Source organism: Bombus fervidus, chromosome 7, assembly GCF_041682495.2.
Source record: "Bombus fervidus isolate BK054 chromosome 7, iyBomFerv1, whole genome shotgun sequence".
NCBI lineage: Eukaryota > Metazoa > Arthropoda > Insecta > Hymenoptera > Apidae > Bombus > Bombus fervidus.
Window position 1 is genome coordinate 4,591,531 of NC_091523.1, and position 27,145 is coordinate 4,618,675.

At 36.6% G+C, this 27,145-nt stretch overlaps 2 protein-coding genes across 3 annotated transcripts in view; both read left to right on the plus strand.

Moving 5' to 3' along the window:
* The window catches only part of LOC139988968 (lachesin), a 260,206-nt gene extending 244,517 nt beyond the window's left edge, over positions 1-15,689 (plus strand). Inside the window, exons 10-11 of one of the 2 annotated variants that reach the window (XM_072006801.1) lie at positions 9,949-10,047; positions 14,367-15,689. In XM_072006801.1, coding sequence (XP_071862902.1) covers positions 9,949-10,047; positions 14,367-14,440 — 173 coding nt within the window. In that variant the 3' untranslated portion in view covers positions 14,441-15,689. The remainder of the gene's footprint in view (positions 1-9,948; positions 10,048-14,366) is intronic. The other variant, XM_072006802.1, reaches the window with a different exon arrangement.
* Positions 1-27,145, plus strand: part of LOC139988969 (damage-control phosphatase ARMT1) — a 300,302-nt gene that overhangs the window by 256,191 nt on the left and 16,966 nt on the right. The gene's annotated exons all lie outside the window — the stretch shown is intronic.

The following is a 27,145-nucleotide window of genomic DNA, read 5'->3' on the forward strand; positions in this document are numbered from 1 at the left end:
AAAATCGCAAAATCATACGAAGCATTTTCAGATGAGTAAACAGTAATTTCTTATTTACCCTTTAACTTTCGTTTCGTTTTCCTCTTTCTTATTTCATTTCCTTTCTTTTCCATTTTAATCCCAACATTTTTTTACCTTTCGATTTTTTATTCTGTTGTTTTACCGTATACGTCTTACACGGTCACCTCTTCCAATTTTTTTTTTAGCTTTTTTCTCACTACATGCATACTTTACCTTTCTCGTTTTCTATTACCTATAATTATTGATTTTCTATTTTCTTATTTTTCTTTTAACCGAGGACGCAATTTTTTCACATTTCCGTACAAAATATCTTTTTTCGTAAGAACTTTTTTCCACGTTCACTAACTAAAGTAAGAGATAAATCACACACTTTTAACATTACTATGTCGAATTTGTTATGTTAAATCATTAAACCGACATATTCTTGATTAAACAAAATATAGATAATAAAGACGAAGTAAATGATCTTTCAATTTCTATTCAAAAAGAGCAATCCTGTTTCAATCAAGCGGATAACGAATCATCGAAATCGCTAAATTGAATTGAAGTTTAACAACACAAATAAATGAATCACCTACAATACATCAAAATCATAATGCTTTAGAATTTTTGTTTTCGTTTCTCCTATTTGAGTAAGAACCATAAATTTGTCATCGAACAAATGCGGATTACGAATTCCATTCCTCGAAAATATTTATAACGAATTGCTTCTCGTTATGATCAACACAAAAAATAAGGGAACAATTAACAATTATTGTTGGATAGAAATCAAATACGTTTCATCTATTACATTCGACACGTATTAACCAACAGATCGTTGGATAATAACGAAATTATGTACCGCCGCATTAATTACACACCCATAACTGTTTGTCAGCGTGGCGATTGTTTAATCGAATAATTCAACAAATAAAAACTTAATTATCTACAGTTTCTCTATTTCACTTGAAAGCAGTTATACGAACTGGCTGATTGCTTCTTTCGCCTAAATAAGAAATGTAACATTTACACCTAATTTTACACGAAATTGAAAGTGTTCCGAACGGAAATTTACGATTTAGAAATTAAAATAGAAATTCTTGTAAGTTTCCTATTGTTCTAAACCGTCTTCTTTAACGTTATTTGTGATACGAACGTTTATTTATTTAGAAAAGTAGTGTATTCATTTCTGCTTCTTTTTTCTTTCTTTTCTCTAATGAGTTTTGGTTCTTTAGCGAGAGCTATATTGTTTTGTTTCAATTACATAGATCTACGCGTATAGTTCACGTTGATATTGTACCCCTTTAAAATAACAGTAAAGAGAATAATATTGTTTTAATTAAAGACGAATCATATTTCTAATTGGAATAGTAATAAAAAATGCTAACCTGTTGGACGTATTTACTTTTAACAAGCCACATTTTTCATCGTAACTTTTCATTGCAAGCGCTAAATAAAAACGAAAAATAGAAAATAAATGAGATCTAGTATCAGGTCTTCTGTTCTATTCTTCGTTTATCGTTTGTCGGAATTGTGATTTGACACGGTGTTCGACGCGGCGGAGCGACAGGAAACATGTATCAAACGCTAATTCGTCAGGGTAAAGTTACAATAGCAGATGTAGTCTGCCGTGGTTTCAGTATCGTGACATCTTTCAAACCACATACACCTCTAAGGTGTCCTTTAATTCCCTGGGGAACCGTTGTTCGCCTGTAATTCTGCGGGAGAACATAGAGAGATTGGCTTAGTCGCATGCTTGCATATAGATAAAGCGACTACTATCCTATCGTAAGCTTGCACATACGACGGGGTTGCTGGCAAGCCAAGAGAGAACGTGGCTGAAATGCCTCGAATGCATCAACGACATCAACACCGAGCTGATTAAATCTCTGGTAGGAAATGATCGTTGCGGAGGCACTTAGCACCTTTCTGCCGAATCATAATAAGCGACAACATTCCGCTGATCAGCCTGATTTTAATTCCAGCACGTGTTACGCGAACTGGGACTAACATAGAAGAAATTGTATTTCTCAGATGAAAAAGAATTATTATAATCGATTATTAATAATATATCGATTATTATAGTTCTCTTAGCCCTATCTTGATCTTTTCTACAAAATTGGTATTAAATCCAAGTATTTTTTTTTATGTAGCATCGTACAACTGATATTCGATAGATATTTACAGATAGGCAAGGCACCGACAAACAAGGGAAATCTTGAGGACCATCAATTAAATGACTTGAAATATCGTAAATTATGCACGATCGATAAGGAGCGTGAAATTTTAGTTCAGAAACTACCATGGTCCGTTGACAACCTAATTCCATCGATGCTCTCTGTTATCTTTGATTGCCTGGATTTCGAGAATGGTAGATATCTAGATTGACTTAACCGCGCGTGTACGCACTGTCAACATGTTCTACATACTATTGTGCGTGTATATGCGTACAGATCGGCTTAATATTCGCTAAATGGGGTTGGAGGGACGAGTTCAACTGGGTCAATTCTGCCACGAAGTCGATCATGGCGAACGTTGCAAAATTACATGTCCGAAATACGACGTGGAAATTACTCCTGTAGGCATTACGATGTTTGCATCCACAAATGTGTACCAACATTTCATGTTCCATCAGTAAATTTACCCTGACGTTTTATGCTCGAATAGCGGTTATAATAATAAACCTGTTGAAAAAGATAATCTCTAACGAATTATATAAATACCTAATAGTATACATACGCGATTTTGTAATAGAATTTGTATTTCATGGATATCGAAATTTTAGATACAAACGACATAGCCGATATTATTTTCAGGCGAAGAAGTATCTACTAAAATGTGAAATCTCTGGTTACATAGTAAATGATAATTTGTAGCAAAATTTTCATATACATCTGTGTCAAGAATTAGTAGAAAATAAAAACATTACAGAACTGATCTAAAAACAAAATTTCTGTTACGACCGTTCGCGGAGAGACGCGATCGCGAGGAAAACGCGTCAGCGAGGGGCGTAAATTCTCGACTCTGATAATCGACGCAGCGAATTAGTCGTTCCCCTGTTTCGATTAGGATAACAGAGGTAGTTCAAATGATTTTAATGCTGAATTAACAGGGTTAATATAAACTTGTATATTTAACAATATTTAAAATTATAATGAACACGTCACAAATGATTTAACGATAATACAATTAGTTTGTTACAGTAATTCGACCCGACTTTATGATATTTCTCGATGTATTCGTTAGACTAAGCGACCTGGATTTTATTCGTCTAAACCTCTCGATACATTTCGTTTGAATCCTCAAATGATTGCCCTTCGATTTTTTTCCTTTGCCTTCTCTGGGAGACAACCCCCACGACGCTCGAGTCACGCCACCATTCGCGCCTATGATCACCTTCTTTGTGTAGATAAGATAACGGACCGAATGCGAATCGGCGTTTCTAAAACTCGCTCCTTGATGACAATTATGCGCTTTTTTCGCTACATTGTATATATTTCATCGGTCATATAAGACGATCTATCTGGGACACTGTAGTACCACGAGCGACGGTTAACAACACGGCCTATAATAAGCCTCGGGGCGTAACAATTTCATTTGGTTGGTCATTTAAACATTTGCGAATATGTAGCATTGTTATAACGTGAATACAATTTTCGTGTTTAAAATTTTAAAATAACACAATTAATGCCACTGTTTGCTCTTGTTTGCGTATTTTTTAAATTATTACAATCCATTGATCAAATTGTTACATCTTTATGCCGTTACTTACTTCATTTCAATGTAATATCACAAGCTGAAAGCTGACAAACAATATGAACGTGTAGCCGATAAAACGTGGAAAACCTCTTTTGAAGACCTGTGTCAGTTATCTGCGTTCGCGCCGGACTTAACGCCGATAATCTAAACATACCCCGACATCCAACGGTTGATGATCGGTTTTAATCAGCCGCCAAGCAAACGTCAAGAGGTCCAGGTTCGAAACTTCGATCATCTTCGCCACATTAAATAGCAAAATAAAGGAACGTAATTCTTTTTTTTTAACTATTAAGCCCTCTCTCTACAAACGGTTTTTGTCAATCGTTTTACTATAAAATGACACATTGTGTATTAAAGCGAAACATGGATAAATGGAAAAATCGAAAAAAAGAATGCTTTTACTATACTAATTTAATCTTGGGTATAACGCCGTAAACACTGCTGATGACTCTAATATAACTTTCAGGGAAGCTACATTAAAAGAACAAATAATCTGCCGTTAATGTGAAAATTTTCATTTGGAAAATATAAATGAGTAATCAAAACAAAGGTGGTAGACCAGGAGATGTTACGAATAACGCTCGACTATAGATTCTAATTAATATAATAGTTATAGCTTTATTTCGTGGTGATTGAAGTATATCAAATTTCAAATGTTCAATGCGATTGACAACAATTTTCGATAAAATTCACAGTTATGAGTTACGAAAAATTTTTTCGAAACGATAGAACGTGTAGGTATAAAAGGCAAACGTAAATGTCGGAAATGGTAGCAAATAAACAGCAGCAGAGACAAAACATATATTACGGAGCTTTTCAATTCCCCTATGGTGTATTCTATATTCGAGAAGCTTCACAATTGAAATTGACTGAATCGCAAAATCTACCGATTATCAACACGCACTGCATGTTATTGAGTAGAACGCACTCGCAGAGTGGTTTAATATTCGTTGAATGGAGAGGTAGAGGCGGTTGAAATACGAGCTTCATGACATGCCTAAATTCGACAACGATTCGCGATATGAAACGTGCACGCCAGACATACGACGTATGAATTCGAGCTAAATACTTCGAAAATTCTTCCGTATGATTTTGAGTTTCACACAATTCCCCGAGTAGTTAGGGGAACTGTACGCTTATATAAATTTATTCGCTTGATGAATCAAATTTGACAATTTAAATCGAAGTGTTTTTCCTACGAGATACTCGACTGTATCTCCAAATTTCCATACGAGTTTTATTTTCTCATTTTCTTGAAGTAGTTTTATATTAAATATTATCGAAAGTGAAAATAATTGTTCGCTTTCTCTATTTACTTTCTGCAGTTATTTTCGTGCAATCTATTTAACTAAACGCCTAACAATTGGGAATCTATCTTCTTCCCGACACAATAGACGTTTGCAAGTAAATGTCCCTATTTGTCGATCATAGGGTATTAAGCATCGACTTAGCCAGCTGCCTATATAGGCTCAATGTGTACGCAATCACATGCGCATCGATGCTAACATAATACTCAGAGTACGAGGGAGGTGGCGGTTCTGTTGAAGCCTAATGATATGTTTATGTCCCACTTAGCTCCCTCTGCTCGAGGAGTACGCGTTCAAACGCACACTCGCGCCATAAATATTAGCAGCTATGCCATTCTAATTTGCAGTCTTGGAAATTCGTTGCATTTCAAATTTCACGTGTACCGCTGCTTTGCAAGGCAGAATGGATGGAAATGAAAGTGTAAAGCTGTCCGCTAATGATCCTGCAAAATGTGCACGGCCGAAACGCTCGTTCCGTTGAATTCCGAATCACTTCGTTGACTTTTTAAATTTCTTCTTTCGTATCGCCTTGCAAATCGAGGTTTCATCAGAAAACTTCGAACCTCGAAGGGAATTTTGTTTGGAAGGTAGCTACGCTCCTGGGAAAATGAGCCATAGGTTATCCTTTTTGGTATAAGAGAAAGTTTATACCAAACACCGGTTTGTGGTTTGTAGTCGAAGCAAGAATGGAAAGTTTAATTGCTCTAAACGGTGTAGGGAAGATCGACGGTGGACCTTTAAAATTTCGTTAACAAGACAATTCCTGTTTGATTCAAAATAATAGTTTGTGAGTATGAGCAAATATCGAAATGTCGGAGGAATTTTTCTTGATTTTTGAAGTTTAATACAAAAGAACCCAAGTAGAATTCGGAAACTGTATTCCTGTTTGGTCTTCCAAGCTGTTTTGATTAAAGATGTTTCGATTATACAATTCTTAGTGGATTACACTTTCATCATAGTAGCTACCTTGATAGAAGGAAAGCAATAAAATTTGTATAAAATTGTTAAAGAAAGCGTCGTGTAAATTTAAATCTATCGGGTGTTAGAAACGCGTGTTCGATAATAAAATTTAGGTACTACAATAACAAAATATAATTGTCAACAATCTTATTAGAACGTTTAATGAGGTTTCAACAGTCTACTGCGATTTTTGTCTCTCCTAATAACTACGAAATGTTAATCACCTTAACACGTTTTCATTGTTGACGTATTACACGGTTCCGTGCCACCTTACAGGCCATTTATACTGCTTAACAATCCTTGAATATAGAACAAGTTATAATGCCGCTTGCCCCTTACTTTCCACATTCGGCTTTGCTATACAGATTGTTTCCTGTTCCGAAATTTAACACAGTACGATGAGAGAGCTTATTGAAATTCTAGCCAGAACGTTCTCCGCGTTCATTGATAAACTTCACACGGCGCTACATTTTGCATCGTTGAACAGTGAATGCAGCTTAAATAACAAATTTATGTAAAAAGAAATACTTTTTATGAACTATGATTTGAACCCTTTCAAGGCGTAAGTCATGAACAAGAACATTAATCGTGTCTTTCGTTGGTTATGAAGACTTCCCAATTTTCAAAATTTTAATTAAATATTTTTTGTTATAATTTTATACTAAAGAATAGTATCCCTCGGGACTAGAAAGTAATTTTTAATTAAACGAAAGCATTGGAGCGAAAAAATTCCGTATACGTAACAGAGTTAATCCAAACTAGATAATCGCCTGAAAGAGTAAAAAAATGTAGAATCGTCAAATGTAAGCACAAGAGGGAGATCGCGAAAACTGAATATGAACTACTTCAAACGTGAAAAAACATGATCACGATATTTACTCGCCTAACTTTAATAAAGAAAGTAAAACTAAGTAAAATTCTTCTACCAAAAATATGCGAATTACAAAACCGATTATTGCAAATATTCAAAGTAATTACGAATACGTAATTCCAAGAAGCATCGACAAGCATTCTCCTTGAGCGTTCCATGTATACGATACACCACACGATATACTGTCGCCGCTAATGTTTGGTTGAGATTTGCATATGTCTGTCTGGCCTATCCATTCCTCGGTACGCCAGTGTGTCTCACCTTGTTGTCCCTCGACGTGTATACGACCGGTTAGATCCGACTCCCGTACTTCTGTATCGGGAGTAGACGCTATTATACACACAGCCGGCGAACAAGTGACTCACAGCGCACGCGTGTGTATCAGGATGATCGCCCATTATCTCGTCCGAAATAGGGTATTGTGTCAAGAGCCTGTTCCTCTGCAAGCTTTCCTCCACTTGCCAACCAGTACAGACATCGCGCGTTCCTTTAGCCGACCAACTTACAAAATCTAATCACCAGGTTACCAAGTAAAGCGGCGGGTTCGATCAGGCTATACCGGAGGCTTAAGTAGCGACTCTCCTCTCTCTCTCTCTCTCTCTCTCTCTCTCTCTCTCTCTCTCTCTCTCTCTCTCTCTCTCTCTCTCTCTCTCTCTCTCTCTCTCTCTCTCTCTCTCTCTCTCTCTCTCTCGGTGCTGACAGGGTTTATCGATATTGTTTCGACGAGGACGATTCTCGGGGCCGTAAGTTTCCCCACTATGCTTCCGGCTTTTATGGAATTGAAATACGACGAGCAGAGACGGCGATCCGGCTCGTCACATTCGAGTCCGAGCTTCTTTTCGAGATGGTTCGAGGATAGCTTGAGGGTTAGAGCTCGTTTGTATGGGGATCGAAAGCGGTAAGGAGCGCAGGATGGTTAGTTGCGATTGTTGGTACGGCTTCGTGATGCGAGAATTTTGAATGTTTGAAATCGTTGCGGAAGAGTTTCGACTAGTCAGCGTATTGTCTGACACATTTGTTACCGAAAGGAAGAAAGTAGAGAAGAAGAATCGACGTTGATGAAGAATTTGGACATGTGTCTATTATACTTCACGCCTCATTGTCGTAAAGATGATACGTACGATCGTAGAAAATTAGGTTCCGAAACGTGAAGGGTGGTAGCTTAAAAAGAAGCTTTATTTAATGGGAGAAATTGGAAAAAAATGAGATTTACTCGCAATGAAGATAAAAAATTCGCAGAAAATACATTGGAATGCAGGCTTCGTTTACATTCACGTCAAATCTGCATTCTATCAAGTTCCGAGCTGAAACTAATCAAACCAGTTCCAAAATTCCGACCCTAAACGCGAGATTGCGAGTCAGACGAAGAATGTGATCAAGCACGGACACGTTTTTTCCACGCAGGCGAACCCGGTGGAACCAGTCGAAACCAAAATCGGTAACGAGAAATGCAGAGATCCGTGAACGGATTCTGTTGACATCAGTGGGGCTAGGAAGCACGCGATGCCCGTCAATGAGATCCTTCCTGCGGGAAATTCGGTTCTCCCGGTCCGTTGGTTGATGTATGCAAATGGAACCCGCGTTGTAACTACAAAATTTCTAGTCGTCGCTGACTCCACCTGGTCGCGAGGTGCACGCGGCCACGAGGATTATACCAACGAAAAAGCTGTTCCCTGAGCGACTTCTCTCTGACAGAGAGAGATAGACAGTGTCATTCCATCACTCCCGCCTTTCTCTCTCTCTTTCTCTCTCTCTCTCTCTCTCTCTCTCTCTCTCTCTCTCCCCCTATCTTTCTCTGTTAGTTCCTCTCGGTACGTAGTCAACGTGTGCTAGTTTCATTACTTGATTTGATCCGGTGGACTGGCCCGTGACAAGCGCGCCAGCGTGAAACGGCTCCAGGACGATACAGTGGATAAGGGAATTGTGTTTACTCGTAGTTTGCATACTAGTTACCGCGTTTGCCACCCACTTTACGCATAACAGGCCCGTAAACATCTTCAACCGAGGGGCCACAAAGTACTAGTCCCTTTGTCCCCGTTTACTTTGCACCTCCGGCCACTTCCTTCTATTCTTTAACTCGCCGCGTTCTAACTCTGTCTCCTGCGCTTTCTCTCTATTCTGTTCGCGTTAACTATTGTTTCAAGTCATCCTTTGTCGCTGTTCGCAATCGCTCGCTATGCATTCCACCAGGACAGGATACTGGCTGGATTTAGATCGCAACTATGGGAAATTATATTTAACCATGCTTGACAAGAGCGAACGTCTCGTTATCGACTTTTCGCGATCGCGAAACTTTTTCTTTGGATTTCTAAAAACAGGCTATTAAACAATATATTTTCACATTTACTACGTATATTATTACATTCCATAATTTAAATAATGCCTGCTATTAGAATCATTTTTAAGTAACTGAAACGTGGAGATGAAATACGAAATGTAAATGTAGAAAAACAAATGTTTAGTCAAGAATCCTAAAGAATAGGCAAAAATATATTTTTGCTATAATCACTTTCTCAAAAAGAAATGTTTCGAAACGATTTTTCGATAATACTCTTGGATTTGAAATTGCACTGCCAACACAAATGAGAAATAATACAGATAAAAAAAGAAAATGTAAAATGTATCCAGACTTTCCAGTTCACGGCATACCCACGCGTAATCCGATTCCAACGGATAACAATTTAACGTTTCACGTTTCATCCATTTTCGACTCCGTTTTCAACGATCTCGAGCATATGGTAAACAACCGCCTCTGTCTTTCCTCTGTATCTCTGTTTCGTCAAATATTATTTCCAACGAAATTTCGATGAAACACCATGGAGTGGATAAAACACGAAACGAAACGGGATGGAACGAGACGAAACGAAACGGAACGCAGTAGCCAGGGTTCGTTCGGGTGCTAACGTTAAAACTTTTGATATTTGCATTTAATTTGGTGACCGCCATATTTTCATTTAAAACGGGTTCCCGGCTACGATACGTGGTTACAGCCCAGTGTAATTTCATTGTATGTCAAGCCCATTTAGAGCGGCCGGTTATTTTTGCTTGCAGGTAATAAATTCCAGTCGAACCTCAGCGAGATCGGCAAGTCTGAGCAAAAATCGAGCGACCTAGATAGGAAAAGAAACTACAATTGGACCCCAGACAGCGGTAAGCTCTGTTGTTACGTGCAACAATTGCGAAGTAATTTAAAACGAGACAGCCTGACAAACACGACTACCATTCTCTCCACTTTCTTGTTTCCCGGTTTCTTTTCTTCAAGCATCGACGATAGCAGTGCTTGACATTGACTTTCTCGACTATGTACGCCATCGTATTTGTAACGCATCGTATAGCGCATGATTTCTTATTATTTGGTTTAAACGAGGAAATGGACTTGCATGTAAATGGTATTTTCATTGACCGGGATTTATACGATTAATATCGTCGAAACTATTAAACCTGAATTTCGTGCTAAAGGGTTATCGCTTCTCGAAGCTTTTGTCGGGAATTCGCTCGAGATTAAGTTCCTGTTGAAGTTATCGTTCTTGTTGGATTAAGTTCTTACAAAGCAAAACGGGAATGAAATTTTGTGTCATACAACTTTAGGTGGTTTTATTTTTTACGAGGAAGTTACTCACCTCTTTAAAGTTTAATTCTAATCAAAGTTTTCAAAGAATATATAGAAGCCCTATTTATAAGCGTAAAAAGTTATAATTATCTAGGAATTAGAAATATCTACGAGTAATCCTGTATCATTCACTATAAACATTCGAAGAAAATTTCCATTCGCACGATAATTACAACGTGGCAAGTTAGTCCAGGCCACTGGCAATTTTTCACCACGATAAAGAATCATTCCATTCAAAAGTATTCAATGCCCAATCAACATTTACCCAAGCAGACATTGCCAATATTATTGAAAGAAATCGTCGACTTTCTCGATACAACCAAGAATACCCGAACGACAATAAGAACGACGATGGCATCAGTGAACGAACGACAAACAGCGTCTCGCCGATCGGGAATTCTTCCTTGGCTGCTCATTAATGGACAAAGTCGTTCGATGTCTCCGTTTCCAAGTCAGAAAAATTAATAATAACCTCGAACACCGATATCGGACGAGTTCGCTGGATGAACCGAACCGAGAGGAGCCGGTTCATGTCAAAATCGAAGTCTAATATCAGCCATAGTTGAACCTATTGAAATCTAACTTGAATAGTGGTCGACGTGGCAAATGAGTAGGCCGAAGGAAACAAAACCTCCGCAGCTCTTTTGCGAAGTTGCGGTTTATCCGGCATTTCGTGGCGCTACAGTGGCATTTAAATGACAGAGGCTGGAACGTCGGCTGCGGGTCAAGCTTAGCACCAACTAGAATTCCTCGAGGCCTGCGGCATTATTGAAATATTTCTTTCCGAACCGGTACTTGCAATTCCTCGGTCCAGGCTATCTTTCCATCTCGATCCAACCTGCTCTCTTCTAGAATGGACAGAGAGAAGTCGCCCTCCCCTTCCACTATCGATACAGCCGGTCTCTGCTCGCTCTCTGCAGCGGTGGTTTCTTTTTAAAAGGAATTTGCATAATGGGAAAGTGTGAAAATCCGTTTTCTCCGCGGGCTCGATCTCGATAGTCCTGTGGAAGTAGGTAATTTCGTTGGAGGAAAGCTAGAGGACGAAAAAGAGGAAAGAAAAGAGTGGAAAAAGAAGAAAGAGAGTAGAGAACGACGGGAACGCGGCTGTGGAACCGCGTCGCACAAGCTTCCACAACTTGATAAGTACTTCTAGTTCCTTGGTAGCTCGGGAACCTCGTTGTATCGAAGGTCGAACGCGACACCCTCCTCTCCCAGACTACCTTTACGTTAAATTCGTTTTCGAACTGCGAGTCAGAGCCAAACGATATCGAGCTGTTCCGAACTGTCTCGCGCAGCAATCGTCCAACCATAATACCTTGCTAGTTTCTAAAGACGAAGGTTCCATCCAGCCGGTTCTCAGCGCTTTATTAGATTTCGTTATGCATTCGATTTCGTTAAACAAGTCTTTTAATAGATTCCTTGTCGTGAATTTGAATGAACGGTTTACTTTTTCGTTTCTTCTATACCATATATAATAACTTACGTAATGGAAAAATCATACATAACCATTGCCACGACGAAGATAAGAAGACAAGTATTATTATCATAGCATGTGTATATAGCTGCGCAGATATATAAATTTGATTAAAAAACGGAGCAAGACTTTTCGATAAAATTCTACTCTTGTAGCCAGAGTATACGAAATAAAATTGTTACGGATAGGATATTCTGTGCACAGCTATTTTCATGATCAAGAGGATAACGTTGTAGCAAAAGCGTTAAAAAAGAAAATCTCAGTGGAAACAAAAGAGTACTTAGTATGAAAAATTGAAGAGCATCTAAGAAGAAATGCGATGTTAATAGATTTTTTAAATATTATTTTTTCTATAAATATATTTCTCAAGTCTGTTGAAATATATAGAAGCATTTGAAAATCAGTGGAGTAATTGTCATAGATAACTTATTAATTCACGCGTTGTAAAATTAATAATAAAATCGGAAAAATATTTTAAATAATTAAACAAAAATGTTCGTCATTTAAATTCCAATGTAAAAAAACAACAAATTTAAACGATCAAAAGTACGAGAAACGCTACTCATGAATTATCTATCTGATCGCAGGAAACTCGTGTTTCAAATGAAATGGTTGGCGGCATAAAAAAATACACCGAACAGACAAAACGAAAATGTAGAATGGATACGTTAGATTGGAACGAAATGTACAAAATCAACATCGTTTCGTTTATTGACAGTAGTCGTCGAGCTCATTGTTGCTCCAGCCTTTTCCTGCTTGCTAGTGTTCAAAACATTGTTTTTACCATTTTAGCCCAAATTATCGTGGTTCTGTCGTAAATTCAATTGAACCGACACGAGTAAACATAGCTTGCAATTTCAACATTTTTTAAACAGAATATTAACATTTCTCGATATAATACATTGCCAGCATGACTGCATTAGTTTTGAGTAATAAAACATTGTGATTATATTTACCGCATATAATGCTCAGCATGTTCCTGTCTATTTATGAATAAATACAATTTAATATCTTTTTCAGTCTTTTTTAAATCCCACTGATTTTTATTCACATAAAATGCTATCATTTCAATAATTTTCTAATTGTAGAGTGCTCAAATAAAACAGGAATTTTAGACTAATGATGTTTGAATAATGCTATACAACTTTACAGTATTAAAAAATAGATTACTTATTAATCACAAACGACTGACACGAACCTGTCTCAATCCGTTCGTATCAACTGCTTTTTCAACCGTTACTTTCGAAACGATCAGGCTTACATTCTCAAAGACCCTAATTCTTCAGCAAACATACACCACTGAAAATCGCGCATATTACCATTAAAAAAAAAAAAAGGCGTGGCTCGATTGGCGGCGCGGGAAAAGAAGGAGACCGCCGCGCTGCGGCAAAAACCGCAAAACCACGTTGTAAAAAGTCGACGAAGAAAAACAGAGAGGCGAGGCTTGGCAGAGAAAACGCCGGTGCAAAACCGATGAAATGAGGAACCGTCCCAAGAGGGATTCGTAAGGAAAAGGAGATAGGAGAGACGAAGAAACGTCAACGTGATGACTGCCGAGTAGTCCGAGAAACAAACGGAAAATGAACAGAAGAGAGCCTGGTCGGGGGATGATTGGGGCGAGGGCCCAGCGAGTTGTTTCTGATTTGTAATTAGAGATGAGTGGGACCAGAGGAATACATCTCCCTCGAAGCGAGTAATGGCTGAGAGTATGGGCCAGGCCAGCCGGAAGAATAACCAACTTCCCCTCCCTTGTTTGCCTCTCTTCGTCCACTTGGACTCGTCTGCTTTTTCCTGCCCGTTTGCCAGTACTCGTCCTTCATCGTCGGCGTCTCGTTTCGCCAGAAAAGATGATTCTTCGCAGCCCGTCTTTCCGCCGGAACAACGGCCGGATATTTTCAACGAGAATTTCTCGATTGTCGAGCAACCCTTTTGGGGCAACTGACGCGATTTTTACGGTCTCGATCCACGCCCGCCTACCCGATTTCCTGCGGTTCCTATCTCTTCCTCGGTCGTTTTAATACATCGAGAACTTCTTTTTTATTTCATTTTTTTTTTTTTTTTCACTTTCTTATTTCTTATGGGTAGTTAGAGAAAGAACAGAAAGATTCTATTTTAATAATTGTCAGATTTACGTGAGAAGATAGCATGATATTTGATTATTCGTAAAGCCTTTATTTTCGCCTCCGTAAGAAATCTAGAAACATATCAGACTAAATATATATCAGAAAGCAATGAAAACAACAAATTTTCATCTGGCCACATCTTATAATCTTGATTTTAAACGAGAAGGATTGCAAAGGATTTCTAAAAATGAATATCTTACTTTATTTTATTTTCCATTTATTCCTGTAGAAGTTTCTAATGATATCTACATTCTATTTTCAGACTCAGCCGTCAACATGACAACGACTGGACTGCTTCTGATGATCGCTCTGATCGCGGTGTCGATCATTCGATAAGCAAATTGAAATAGACGCGTCGGACGTCGATCATCTGGATTTCATTCGCGAAATATAAAAGAATAAGAAGTCAGAAACCAATACGACTGTAAGAAAGACACAGATGGCACACGACAACACCAGCACACATATATACACGTACATGAGAAAGAAGGAAGAATGACTGAGTAGTTAGTGTCATATTAAAACACGAATAAGGAAAAAGATTAATAATAAGAATAATAATTACGCGTGCCAAGTCAGTGTAGCGCAGTGTCCAAGAAGACAAATGAGATGGGAAATCGTGCAATAGGAAATGAATATCTATCGATTAATCGATATGTACGAAACATGAAAGGTAAAGAAGGGTGGGTAAATCACAAAGTGCAACGACTATCGCTTTCAGTGTAACATATTGTATAACGCCAAATGTCGCCACGAAGAACGCGCCAACGATCTCGAGCTCCGCTGAAAGTCTTCAACCTGTTCGGGTTCAAAACTAATCTCACGGAATTCTATTTTAGAATTTCTTTACTTGGACCTGACATTTTTTTTATTCCATACCAGAATAAAACTGATTTTCTTAAAGTTAATATTTCGTCTTCCGAACCAGCAACTTCAAAATTATTTTCATAATCGATGTTTCCTTCTGCACTGATAACAAAAGAACAAAGACAAGTGATGCAAGCGTAAACTGTCCCCGCCATCGATTTCGTTCTTCTATTTTTCCTCCTTGAATGATTCTCTCCCCCTCTTTATTCTGCCTGCGAAGTGTTCCTTCTCCACCATCCCTTACCTCAGTTTTTCTCTTTTCTTTCTACCAGCCGTTCCTTACACCGAATCGCGGATCCCATCTGGATAGTTGAGATTAAAACGTCAGATTCGGCATAGAGGACGTTCTTCCATGAAAAAACAAAGAAAGAAAAAAAAAAAGAAATGGAGAGTACAAACGTCAAACGAACATCAAAGGTAAAGGAATATTAAAGACGGAATATTATTAATTAAAAATATCTTTAAGTTCGAAGGATAGAATACTGACCGATAATATTTTTGGTACATTCTGGTCATATATTCTTATCTTCTTATCGAGTATTTTTTTATTAAGTTTTGAATATATTTTATTGATTATCATTTAATTTATTTTTCATAAATACAATTAGTAAACAATTAAGGTTTTGCACTCGCACAGGTTCGACGATGTAATTTTAGAATAAATTAAACCAGGGATCTGCGATTACCAAGGAATTAATTAAATGAAGGAAAAGAAAAACAGAGAAAAGCGACGCACCGAGGCATTTTTTCGTCATGATTAAATTTCGTTGAGGTGTCCACGTTGACCAGACAGCTGCTCAAATTCTACGTATAGTATCGAGATGAAAGGAATATCGAAACGCTTAAAACGGAAAAAAAGAAAAACAGAGTATATATAAATAACGTGTAGGTATCGATTAAGTGACGATGAAAACGTTTAGACATAAAGAAATTTTATTCTTACTGCCGGAGCTTCATTAGTTTTGCATTAGGACGTAAAGCGTTTTTATCGAATCCTAAAAACACCAAAATCCTTTCACGAATAATTTTGCAGGTTTATCGACGACGAGAAATACCACTCACAAAATTTCGATTTCAAACCAGCTTTAACCGTTGATTGTAATCACGAACGTTAATTTTGACGATTTACGATTGAAAAAGAAATGAAAATAAAATATAAAATAATGTTGCTGCCTGCTGGAGCAATTTTTAAAATGGAAATTAATAACGTGAAATAAAAGGTATCGCGTGGAACCTTTTAATCGATTTTAATCCATCAAGGGCGCTACAACCTCGAATATCCGGAAACGCAAATTAACTGTAATTCCGCACGCATTAAAATGCCCCTGAATAAGACCTTATCGAGGAATAGGTATGTATCGGTATTTCAATTAAAAGAAAAATAGCTAAATAATAACTATGAGTAGGAATGAAAATTCAGTTTCAATTACATAGAGAAATTACATATTTTGAAATTCAAATAGTTTTTAATTCTTTCTAATCGTAAAGATAATCAAAAACATACACGATGTACATCTAGAATGCTGCAAAAATTTCTTCAATACGAATTCCTAATATTAGGTTGTCCGAAAAGTTTCTTTCGTTTTATGAGGAAATAATAGACGCACAACGTTTTTTGGTTTTTATTATTTTGTTAAATTAATTACGTTAAATTAAATTACGTACGATCCATTTTGTTCCGTTGAGATAAACACCGCGATATTTCACAAACTTGGTTTCACGTTTGCATGACGGTGCATTGTTATAAAAAACACGTTTGCGAAAGAAAGACATTTTCCGGACAACCCAATAGTATAGTTGAGTTTCTTTTAAAGAATTTAACTACATAAATAAATAACCTTAACTTACAAGATAACGTAAATTAGAGCAGAAAATCGATTGAAAAATTAAACGAGATTCTATGATAGTTCCATCGAACAAACGATCTTTCACAAATCCTCGTATATTACGAATCAAGAACAACATTGACAAAGTCGCACCATACAGACATAACCTTCCGTTAATTCATCACGCGATTAATTTATTCACCTGTTAATTAACGAGGTTCGGAATTTCTCTGTAAACGCGCAACACCGCTGCGGAACTGCGCTAGTTTAAAGCGGACTTCGAACTACTTAGGAATATCCATTATTCAGCGTACATCTTGTTTAAAGCAACAGGTTCGAGAGTCCCGTAGCTCGACGCGAACGGGTTAAAGCCCATGATGGATTAAAGAAGGGTAGCTCAAGGATTATGCTGACTTACTATCGGCAGATCTTTAAATTTCATCAACTCAATGTATCGAGCTGCTTTCCAAACAATGAAACTCAATTTTGAACATTCGTGCTTCTATCTTCTCTTCTAACTAAACAATTTCATAATTTTTGTGTAGAAATTGTACACGCGTGGAAAATATACAATGCAATAGTAGAGCTGATAGACGAAACTCTTTGTATATAATACTTTTCAGCGATTAAAAGTACAGCTAAATTATTATCTTTGTTGATATAAAAAACAGGGCGAAAGGGAGAAAATATTTTTGAGAAAAATTTGAAGAAATTGTTCCGAAGATAAATAATACTTTTCTTTTGTAACGAATAAACGAATGTAGATAGCACGCGTTGAAGTTCACTTTTTCTTTCTAGAGGTCTCTATCGAACTGCGACAGGTTTGCTTTTCTCGCAAGAATATTTTGATCGAAACAGAGCGTTGTAATCTCTTGAATAGTTTGTATTGCTATTACAAGCCTCCGTGTGTCGATAAAAATTGAGAAAACTACCGACATTCCAATTGCAGATTATGAAATCCCACCCAAAGTATCACACGAAATAAGCATTATAGAATTCAAGTAGAATATATGCAATAAATACTGAACTGTGCTGATATCGCAGTTTTATTCTTATAATAATATTTATAGACGATTATCAATTATCATTTCAACCATTTTATTTTTAAACAACTCACCTCTTTTTGTCGAATTCAATTGCTTCGAAGAATTCGAAAGGAACGCGAAGTTTCAGTTAATTCGAATTATCTTCCGTTCATCCTGTTTCGATTTTTAGTGTAATTTCGCATATTGAACGAGCACTTCATAATTAACGCAGTTCAGCTTGCGGCGAGAAAGAAGAAGCGTGATTTCGCGCCCTGTATTCCTCTTGAACTAATTTCTACAGATACAGAGAACGATGGCGCATACTATACATTATACGAATATCGGCCTGAGTATAATAACGTTCGACTCGTCATGCTGGCGGATCCTGTAAATACGAGTACATAGACTAAATAAGTAAATAGACACGGGAAGAGAGAAACGAAACGAAGAGTTCTCGCGATGCTGTTGAATTCGTGACCATTTTATTCGTGCCTCGAGAGCTTACTTCGAGAAACACGGAAAACTGTTGAGAATTTTCTTGTATCGCGACAACTTTTTGTTCTGGTTTGCATTGAATTTAGAGTAAATATACCGAGGCGTTCGGTTAGGAATTGAGTTATGGTCGCCCTCGTACAAGAGAAACGATGCAAGTGACTTGAATTCGATTGTTCTTCGCTTAAAGTACATTGTTAAATGTGAAAATCTAAGTGGTATGTAGTTTTCTATAACTGAACAAGAAATAAAATATGGAAGCATCTCTAAAATATCGATAATTATAATTGTGTAATTATGAATCTGTCTAGAGAAAACAATAATCGGCTATCAACACGAATAAATATTGCGATTGTCATTTCATGTGGAGTAAAAAACTACTCCTTTACAATTATTTCTCAAAGAAAAGATGTTTCATCAAAACAAAAGTCAAAAGTTTCATGGCGATGAACGTATCATAAATCAACCAAAGTATTTGGAACTAATTAATATTTCGAATAGTGCTGTAAATTTTGAAATGAGATGCATTCGTAACTTTTATGAGTACATACAGTTTACAAATTCATAAGTAACTTTCATAACAGACTTTTGAAAAATAGTTAAATAATGTAAAAAGAACATTTACCAATCTTATCAAGCTTATCTACATTCCCGTTGTCCCAAAAACATGCTGAAAGAGGAACTTGCATTGCAGCATTTACATAAACCCTGAACTCTGTAACTTTCAAACTTGAGAACTGACGAACTTCAAATTCAGAAATTCTTCAAGTTAATGAACCCAATACAGCTTAAAAAGTTCGAAAGTTTGCATTCCTACCTTCCACATTGATGCACATGTCGATGAAAGTGAATCCAAGGAAAGAATTACGAAAAATATAATAAAACATAATGCGTCGTAAAGAAAAGCGAAATGTCGTGCGACTTCACAAAAATAGAAAAGAACATTATACGGAATTATTTTATTAAGTGGAACAAAATAGAAGCGTACACACACATGTAGATAGTAAAATTTAAAAATGTCATCAAAGCTGAATTTATTTTTAGACATGTGACTAAAAAAGTATCCGATACTGAAACGTAGCTACTAAAAGTAGCTTACAGCCCAAAAATTAATACACGATTTCCACTCGAATGTAAATACATGTTTTTTAGATTTTCACGATTGAAGAAAATACTTCGATGAGAAACAATCCGATTCCAGACTCTTGAATCGCATCCTTTGCAAGATGCTTTTGTTCGGTCGTTCAATTTTGCCGAATTTTATACGGCTATTGTAAACAAGCGTGTGTGTCAGGGAGGAAATAATACCATAGGGGAATATTTTGACCTTAGCATGTAACGTGTAACGAAATCGACGCGAAGAACGGTCGTCTTAGCGGTTAAGTTATTTTAAGTGGTCGGTCGCATCGTTTTCGCTCGAAGCTCGATAAGAAGCTCTAAATCTAAGTTAATCTAAAATTAAACGAAAACTCAACACGGTATTTTGTCAGGGTAACGTCGGAAACGGAAATTTGTACATCGAACTTCTCCCCTTTCGCTTGAACTCATTATGCTAGATGTATTAATTAGTCCGCTCCTCTATATATATGTTTCTAAAACGGTTAGTGGAATTGAAAGAAATTGTACCTACTAACGATTGTTGTTTAGTTAAACATTTTACGACCTAGTATTAGTATTCTCCGAAAAATAACTTTATCAAAATACGTGGATTATATTTATTTATTATATTTTATAGAAAATCAATAATAAATATTTGTATTTGTTTAATTGTAACTATTAGCAATTTATACATAACTATTTTCTAGGAAACGTAAAGACTGTGATTGTTTCGCAATTTAAGAGGTCAAGCGTGTAGTTAGTTGACTGAATAAATTTTTAAGCGGAAGGATAAAAGCCATGTACAATTTTTCCAGACCTGATACTCGAGACGTGCTTCTTTCGAATTTCGAGACAAAAAGATACTGTCGAAACTTGCGAATGCATAAAACGAATTAAACGCGAAGATATATATGTATACATAACACAGAATATAAATATATAAATATATAAATATAAATATACGAATTAAGAGGGACTATTGAGTAATGATATATCATATATATATGTATATATATGTGTATATATATGAATATATATATGTATATATATAAATATATACATACATATATGTATATATATATTGTATGTTACATGATATATTATTATAATATTATTATGCTTTGCGCCGTTGAGTTGAATGTTGTTATTTACATGAGAAATGAAGTGAGAGAAGTTCTTATGGATACACTCGACATATGTAATAAAATGTGGGCGAAGTAATTGCCTAGAAAAAGAGAGTGTGTTATTTTTTCATCATTAATACTATTCTTAACCCTCGGATATTTTCAAGACACCTTCGAGAAAAGCTTTTACAAATCCCCTTTTTTTTATATGTTGACTCTTCAATGTTTTGTAAGTATATCTTGATCAGAGAGAACACAATCAACTTCCGTAATTATCGGGGCTAAAGTTTTATTTATCGCAAAGAGAAAGTTCGGCTGAAGTTTTAAGTTCCATTTGAAAATTCTATTTGCATTCGAAGCATCACCGACAGCGAAAGCAGCGGATGCTGAGAAAATGAAATAATTAATTTCGTGATATTGCAGCAGCAGTGCCTACGTTGATTTGTATTTAACTGCTTTGCCACGTCAGCGAACATAAATCCTTAATTACTCCGTGCTTACGATCGTTGCTTCGCTTTCATGACATGCCGCTGATGTAGCGATACAAAAAATTTCAAACATGGAGAAATATTCTACATAGACATCAATTTCATCCTCTTAAAACGAAAATTTTTCATGTTACATTTATTTCGGAGATTCAGTTCGATACCATTATAACGAACATATCAACAAATAATTTTGCACGTAAAAATAATTTTACGTTTATTAAATAAATTATTAATTTGTTAATAAATTATAAATTATTAATTAAATAATTTAATTAAATAAATTATTAATTAAATAAATTATAAATTTGTATTATTATCCCTAAAAAATTTTTTAATATTAGAATTGCATAAAACGGAAAGAAACTTCAAACTTCAAATATGTAATATGTTCTGTTGAAAACAATGTTTCGCTTACCGGTTTTAAATAACAGCGAAAGTTAGAACATCGCACAAATATGACTGTATCGATGAATGGTACGATTATGTACCGAAACGGTACATTAAATTTACGAAATATTAACTGGATTTTATTTTTGTTGGCTCCGTTATTCCAGTAGTGATAGTAATGTTCCTTGAATATGTATAGATATGATGTACATATCTTGATAGCGCAATAACGTCACCGTGCAAATACGTTTAGAATCGTGCAATATTGATTAATTAAGGATATAATTTTCAAAAAATAGTATTGCTAATATTTCATATATTTTAATACTATTTAAATGCAATTTCAATAATAAAAACTTAATTTTTGCTAAATGTAGAAGGAAGTTGAAAATATGTTTCATCGAATTCAAACAGAAACTGAAATGAATGTTCAAATATACAAATATATAATTTTTTATTGTTGTACATATATTACATTTACAATTGGCTCTGTTGCATTTACAATAGTGTTTCCACTGTATTTCCTTATTTTTCATTTCAGTAACTTGTATGGTTTCGTTCTCTTCAATTGTCTGACTCTTAAAATTTGTGTCAGGTGTTTAGCCAATTCGTTAGGATGTATCCCTAGTTTGTTACTATATGCTGCTGCAAATGTTTGAATCTGTTTGTTTTTACGTATTTTATTCCTAGATATTTATGGAGAACTCCCCGCTGAGATACCGTGGGACACCTGTTATTGTTCTTAAGTATTTGTTTTGAAATCTCTGTATAATATTCGTATTACAGATTTATGTTTTGATTTTATAAAATTCTACCAAATATAACGAATAACATTTTAATATACCTACATAAAGAAAGTTTAATATCATAAAATAGCACCTCAACTCACAACTTGTTTCATAATATTGCATATTAAAGAAAATTACGCTAATTAAATTTTTAATATTTTAATGTAACAACATTGGGTATTATAATCAATTCCATGATATTTTGTTTCATTAATTTACTAATTAACGAAGATAAAAGAAGAATATTTTTCGCATAAAAAGATCTAACAGTGCTAAATACAAAACAGCAAGATCTCCATTAACCTAATTAATAGATTGGAAGACAAACAAATTAAATGGAGGCCCATCGAATGATGGAGATTTGGGGAAAATTGTACTACAAAGTCTCTTTACAGACACTCGTTTAATTAATTTTCAGTATTAATTTTGCACGACGTCATTCCGCAAATTATATATACTACTCGTATTGATCCCGTCATATATTAAATTCTTAATGCTGTTTTTATTCTGCACATTGGTTTTAACAATTTCCTCTATTTCATTTTGTACATTCTTCATACATATTTTTATCCTATTACTGATCCCTCAAAAATACCTTGACGAAAGGTTTAGGGCAATCATTCATAGCCGTAACCGAGGTATACATCGCTTCGTTTTGCGTTATGACGCAAGGTTGAATGACAGTGGACAAAATTTGTTGGATGAGACTTAAGGGGACTTTTGAATCACAAATTCCATCGTGTTGATGACGCGACTTTGTTAAAAACTCTTCTCTCCGAAAAGGGAGTCTTTCTACATTCTCGTTTTTTACACCTAGCCAATCAACCTCGGTGAGCGATAAAATTCAACGACAGGCGACAACCCTACGTGCACGGTCCTGAGTAGACTAACAGAGAATCGAGATAAGTGTCGTCGGGGAAAATCCACGGACGAGTCGAGTCTCTATCTAAGATCGGCAGATTAAACGACGAGGGTGGCGTGTGTTTGCCATGGCTAGAGATAGGTGCGTGAAAGTTAAGCAACGAGCACATGTCTGGCCAAGTAGCGGGTGTTGGCGCCGCCGGAAGGTATATCGCCCTTTACACAATATTTCGCAGGGTTATTGCCAGCGATGTTGTAACAGCCGGTTCACCACCCGCATACTAACCGAAGGATTAATTCACACCAGATCCAAAGTCGGCTTACTGACAACCGTCTGACTTTTCTCGGACAGCCGCTGGCTTTTCGACTTCGCCCTGCAGGGTTACCTCGCCGATACCTCACCGCGATTATGAGTCAGGCCTCGATAAACCAGGGGATCCCGAAGTTTCAACGTGCTTGGCTGTCTTGGTTCTGACAGAATTTCTTGTGTTCACCAGTAAGGTTATAAGAAGTATATCGAAGTTTTTTTTCTGAAGTTTCACCAAGTACTGGTCTTAATACTTTGAAATCATTAGGATTCCTTAAATCTTCGAATTTCCATGTTATACACCTTTTTTTACAAATAAAAGTTTAGTTAAAGGAAATGATATTTTTTAAAATTGAATACTATAAATCTTGATCCTATTACAATTAATATTATTAAAGTTATTATCGAAAACAATTTTATAGATAGAAAATATTTCACTCCAGGGATACTATCAACATTATCCAAACAACATATTTATTCGATTTATTCGAGTATAAAACCGTACAACTGAAAAGCATCGTATTCGTTCCAGCTGTCGTTCCAATATTTCTATATTCGTTAAATCCCTACACGGTATCGCGTAATTATTGCAGAATCAAGGATGAAGCTTCAATCAGCCCCGGCTGAAGTAATATGGAACTCAAAAGAAAAGCAAATATTCAGACACATTAGGACACGTGACATTGAGATTGGCGGAAGGTGCAGAAATCGGGGTTACATAGAGAAATGAAAGTTTCGCGCTACCCGTGCACGTCACGATCGGCCAAGTAACAACGCGTTTACGTGAAAACTGGTCGCGACACACGACATTAAGTGGCCATGGTAAAATTAAAAAATGATAACCGCCCGTTGCACTCTGACCCGCACAATCGCGCGTGCGCAGTTCGCTACAGTTTTACGATAAAATAACTCACGATTAACTATTACATTGAAATTTAAACTAACAGCGCGATGAACGTGAGCTGAAAATATAAACGTTCCGAGAATCGACACAATATTTCCGCCGCGGCACGTTTATCAGTACACTCAATATTTACGAGGAAACAAAGTCGCGTTGCAACGTAACGCCTACCCATGTGTTCTAATTAGATTTACACAACGTAAGAAGGACCATTTGCTCTGATTTTTTCATAAGCCTGTGTACAATGGTATTATTTATATAACCATGTATGGAATACCTGCCTTGTCTATGTATATACATATGCAATACCTATGTCTTTAACCTTTGATTACGCTTTCCGCTCGGGCAAAACGAAAGAACCGATTGCAAAGCTCGTGTATATTATTTACATTTATTTGAAAATTTATCATTGTACGAAATATCGAGTCGCCAAGTAAATAAAAATGGATTACTTACGGAAACAATTCATTCCAAGAAAGGTAAAGAAACTGATCGCTTATTAAATTGTACGCAAAGGCAATTAACAATATCGTAGCAAAATCGCACTCCGTGTTTTTCCAAACATTTACAGCTTCACCGTCGATCGCTCAAAACTCAGCAATTCCAACGAGAAAGCTTCCTCTGAAAACCTATAAATGTTCCAAATCGTGTATCGAATAACGTCCAACGAAAACGCAGCAATAAACACTGTATAATACATATGGTACATGTATGTATAAAAAAGAAAAAAAAGAGCAAGCGATTAAAATCGCTCTTTTCATTCGAGCAGAGTGAATTCGGAACGAAATGTCGGGCACAAATTTTGATCGACGTGAACAGACAAACGAACGAGAGATCGGTCGATTCCAGGCCAAAATTGCTTTATTTTCCGAGTGCAATCCATTCGAGTGGTTCTGGTTCGAATAGCTCGAACGAACAAGACAATGCGAATCGAGAAAAGATGATTCCACGTAACCATTGTGCCTGAAGCTCCAACGATTATCTGCTGTTTCACATTGTGCGAAATCGTCGAACACTCGACTGGCTCCATTCGATGAAAACTCGGCTAGCCACGCGACCGACCTTGATTACGGCTGTCATCTAAGCCATTCTAAGCGACAATTCGTTCGAGATGAAAGGGCGAATTTATTTTATTATATACATAAATATATTAGGCCAATCACGCGATTGCGTTCGAATTCGCTCGTTTGCTTCTTTTACCGAAACATAGTTAAAAAGTGCGGACTCGAAGAAAATTGTTCGCAAATGGCGCGCGCTAACTTTGCGATTAACGTTTCTGCTGTTTTCCTATGTAAAAAAATAAAGGACAATCTCTCACGATACTATAAAAAATAAACGTTTTAGAATAAGTATATTTTTTGACGTACGTTCCAAAAATATCCCATCCAAACCTTTAATTCCAAGAAAGAGAAATTCAACGTATTTGTATTCTCTATTTACGCTCATTTTGAGTTTCTGAACACTCCCATTGCGAAGTCTAATAAAGGGACATCGCAATTGTACGTACGCTTTTCTCTGTAGTCTAATCGCGTGGTAATTCCTCCCCCGATAGAATCGGAAAGTTTACCGAGAAACGTCTCCGGAAACTTTAGCTTTCGCTGTAGCAAAGTAATAAAACAGCCAGCTTGGGACGCTACGCTAAAAACAGCTACGGATAAGAAAATGCGTTGAAAAAATTGGCTTTGTTTCGGGGAAGAGATGTATGCTAGCGATTTCACTCGGACGTTACACGCATCCTGTATCGTATGTAACTACGAAAATGGTTGTTTCTGTGAATTCGAAGAGTCGTATAGACGCATTTAATCTACAGCCTCGTTAGATATTCTACGTTCCAATGTTCTAACGATATAAAGCAGCAGTTTATAAGGATTATGTGAGTACCATAAAAAAGCGTGTTCTTTTTTTCTACTCGTTAATAATTAGCGACCAGTTTTTACAGAATAATATAACTTCGAATCTCGCTTTACTAATTATGTACTTTCATCAAGCTATTAGTATGCATTAAAACGTAAAACGTGTAATGAAAATCTCATCTTTCTCTGAAGTCATATAACAATAAACCGTATACTTCGTCCAACAATATGCAGAATATTGAAGGTAAAAGGCACTATTAGCGATTCACCGGCGCGACGGCGATGCAAACAAATAAATCCAAAAAGCCGCTTAAAAAAAAAAAAAAAGAAAAAGAAAAAGAAAAACATAAGCCATTCATGCACGGAAGTATAAAAAGCAGCAACGCAAAGAAATTTTAATAGCATACAAAGAATTGCAATCGAAATCATTAGAAATAGTAGCCCGTAAACCTCGGGAGAAAACCATCGCGAGATGCGTCATAGGCGTCAAACACTCTGGTCTCTGGACTTTACGGTGCACCGCTTTCAACGCTACTTCTATTCTTTCCTTTTTTTTACTCCCATTCTTCCTTTTTCTTTCTTCTTTTTTTTTCAGTGAAAAGAATGACGCAATAGCTTCCGCGCTATCGATCTCCCTTTGTTCCTGGCGGCCCTCGGTTTTTACGTTTCCTTCTTGACGGTGCTAAAACGGGTTAACGAAAGAGAGAATAAGGAGTCGGCGGGTAACACAGAGTGCACTCGAAGCACCCTGTTACAATCCATAAAATCGAACCCCGGCCGCTCAGTGAACGACTTCGTTTACGAGCTATACGCAAATTTAAGATCCCCATCAAACGATCGAACACAGTAACCGCGGGACCACCTCGTGCCAAACCCTAAATCGTCCTAATAAATCGACCGTAAAAAAATAGTTACGCCGTCGTGGAAAATATTCATAGGTCCGATTTCATTTCGTGCGCCAACAAGCTTCAATTGCCATGCCATAGTTTTACGACTGCGAATTGGAGAAGAATGCACCGCATGC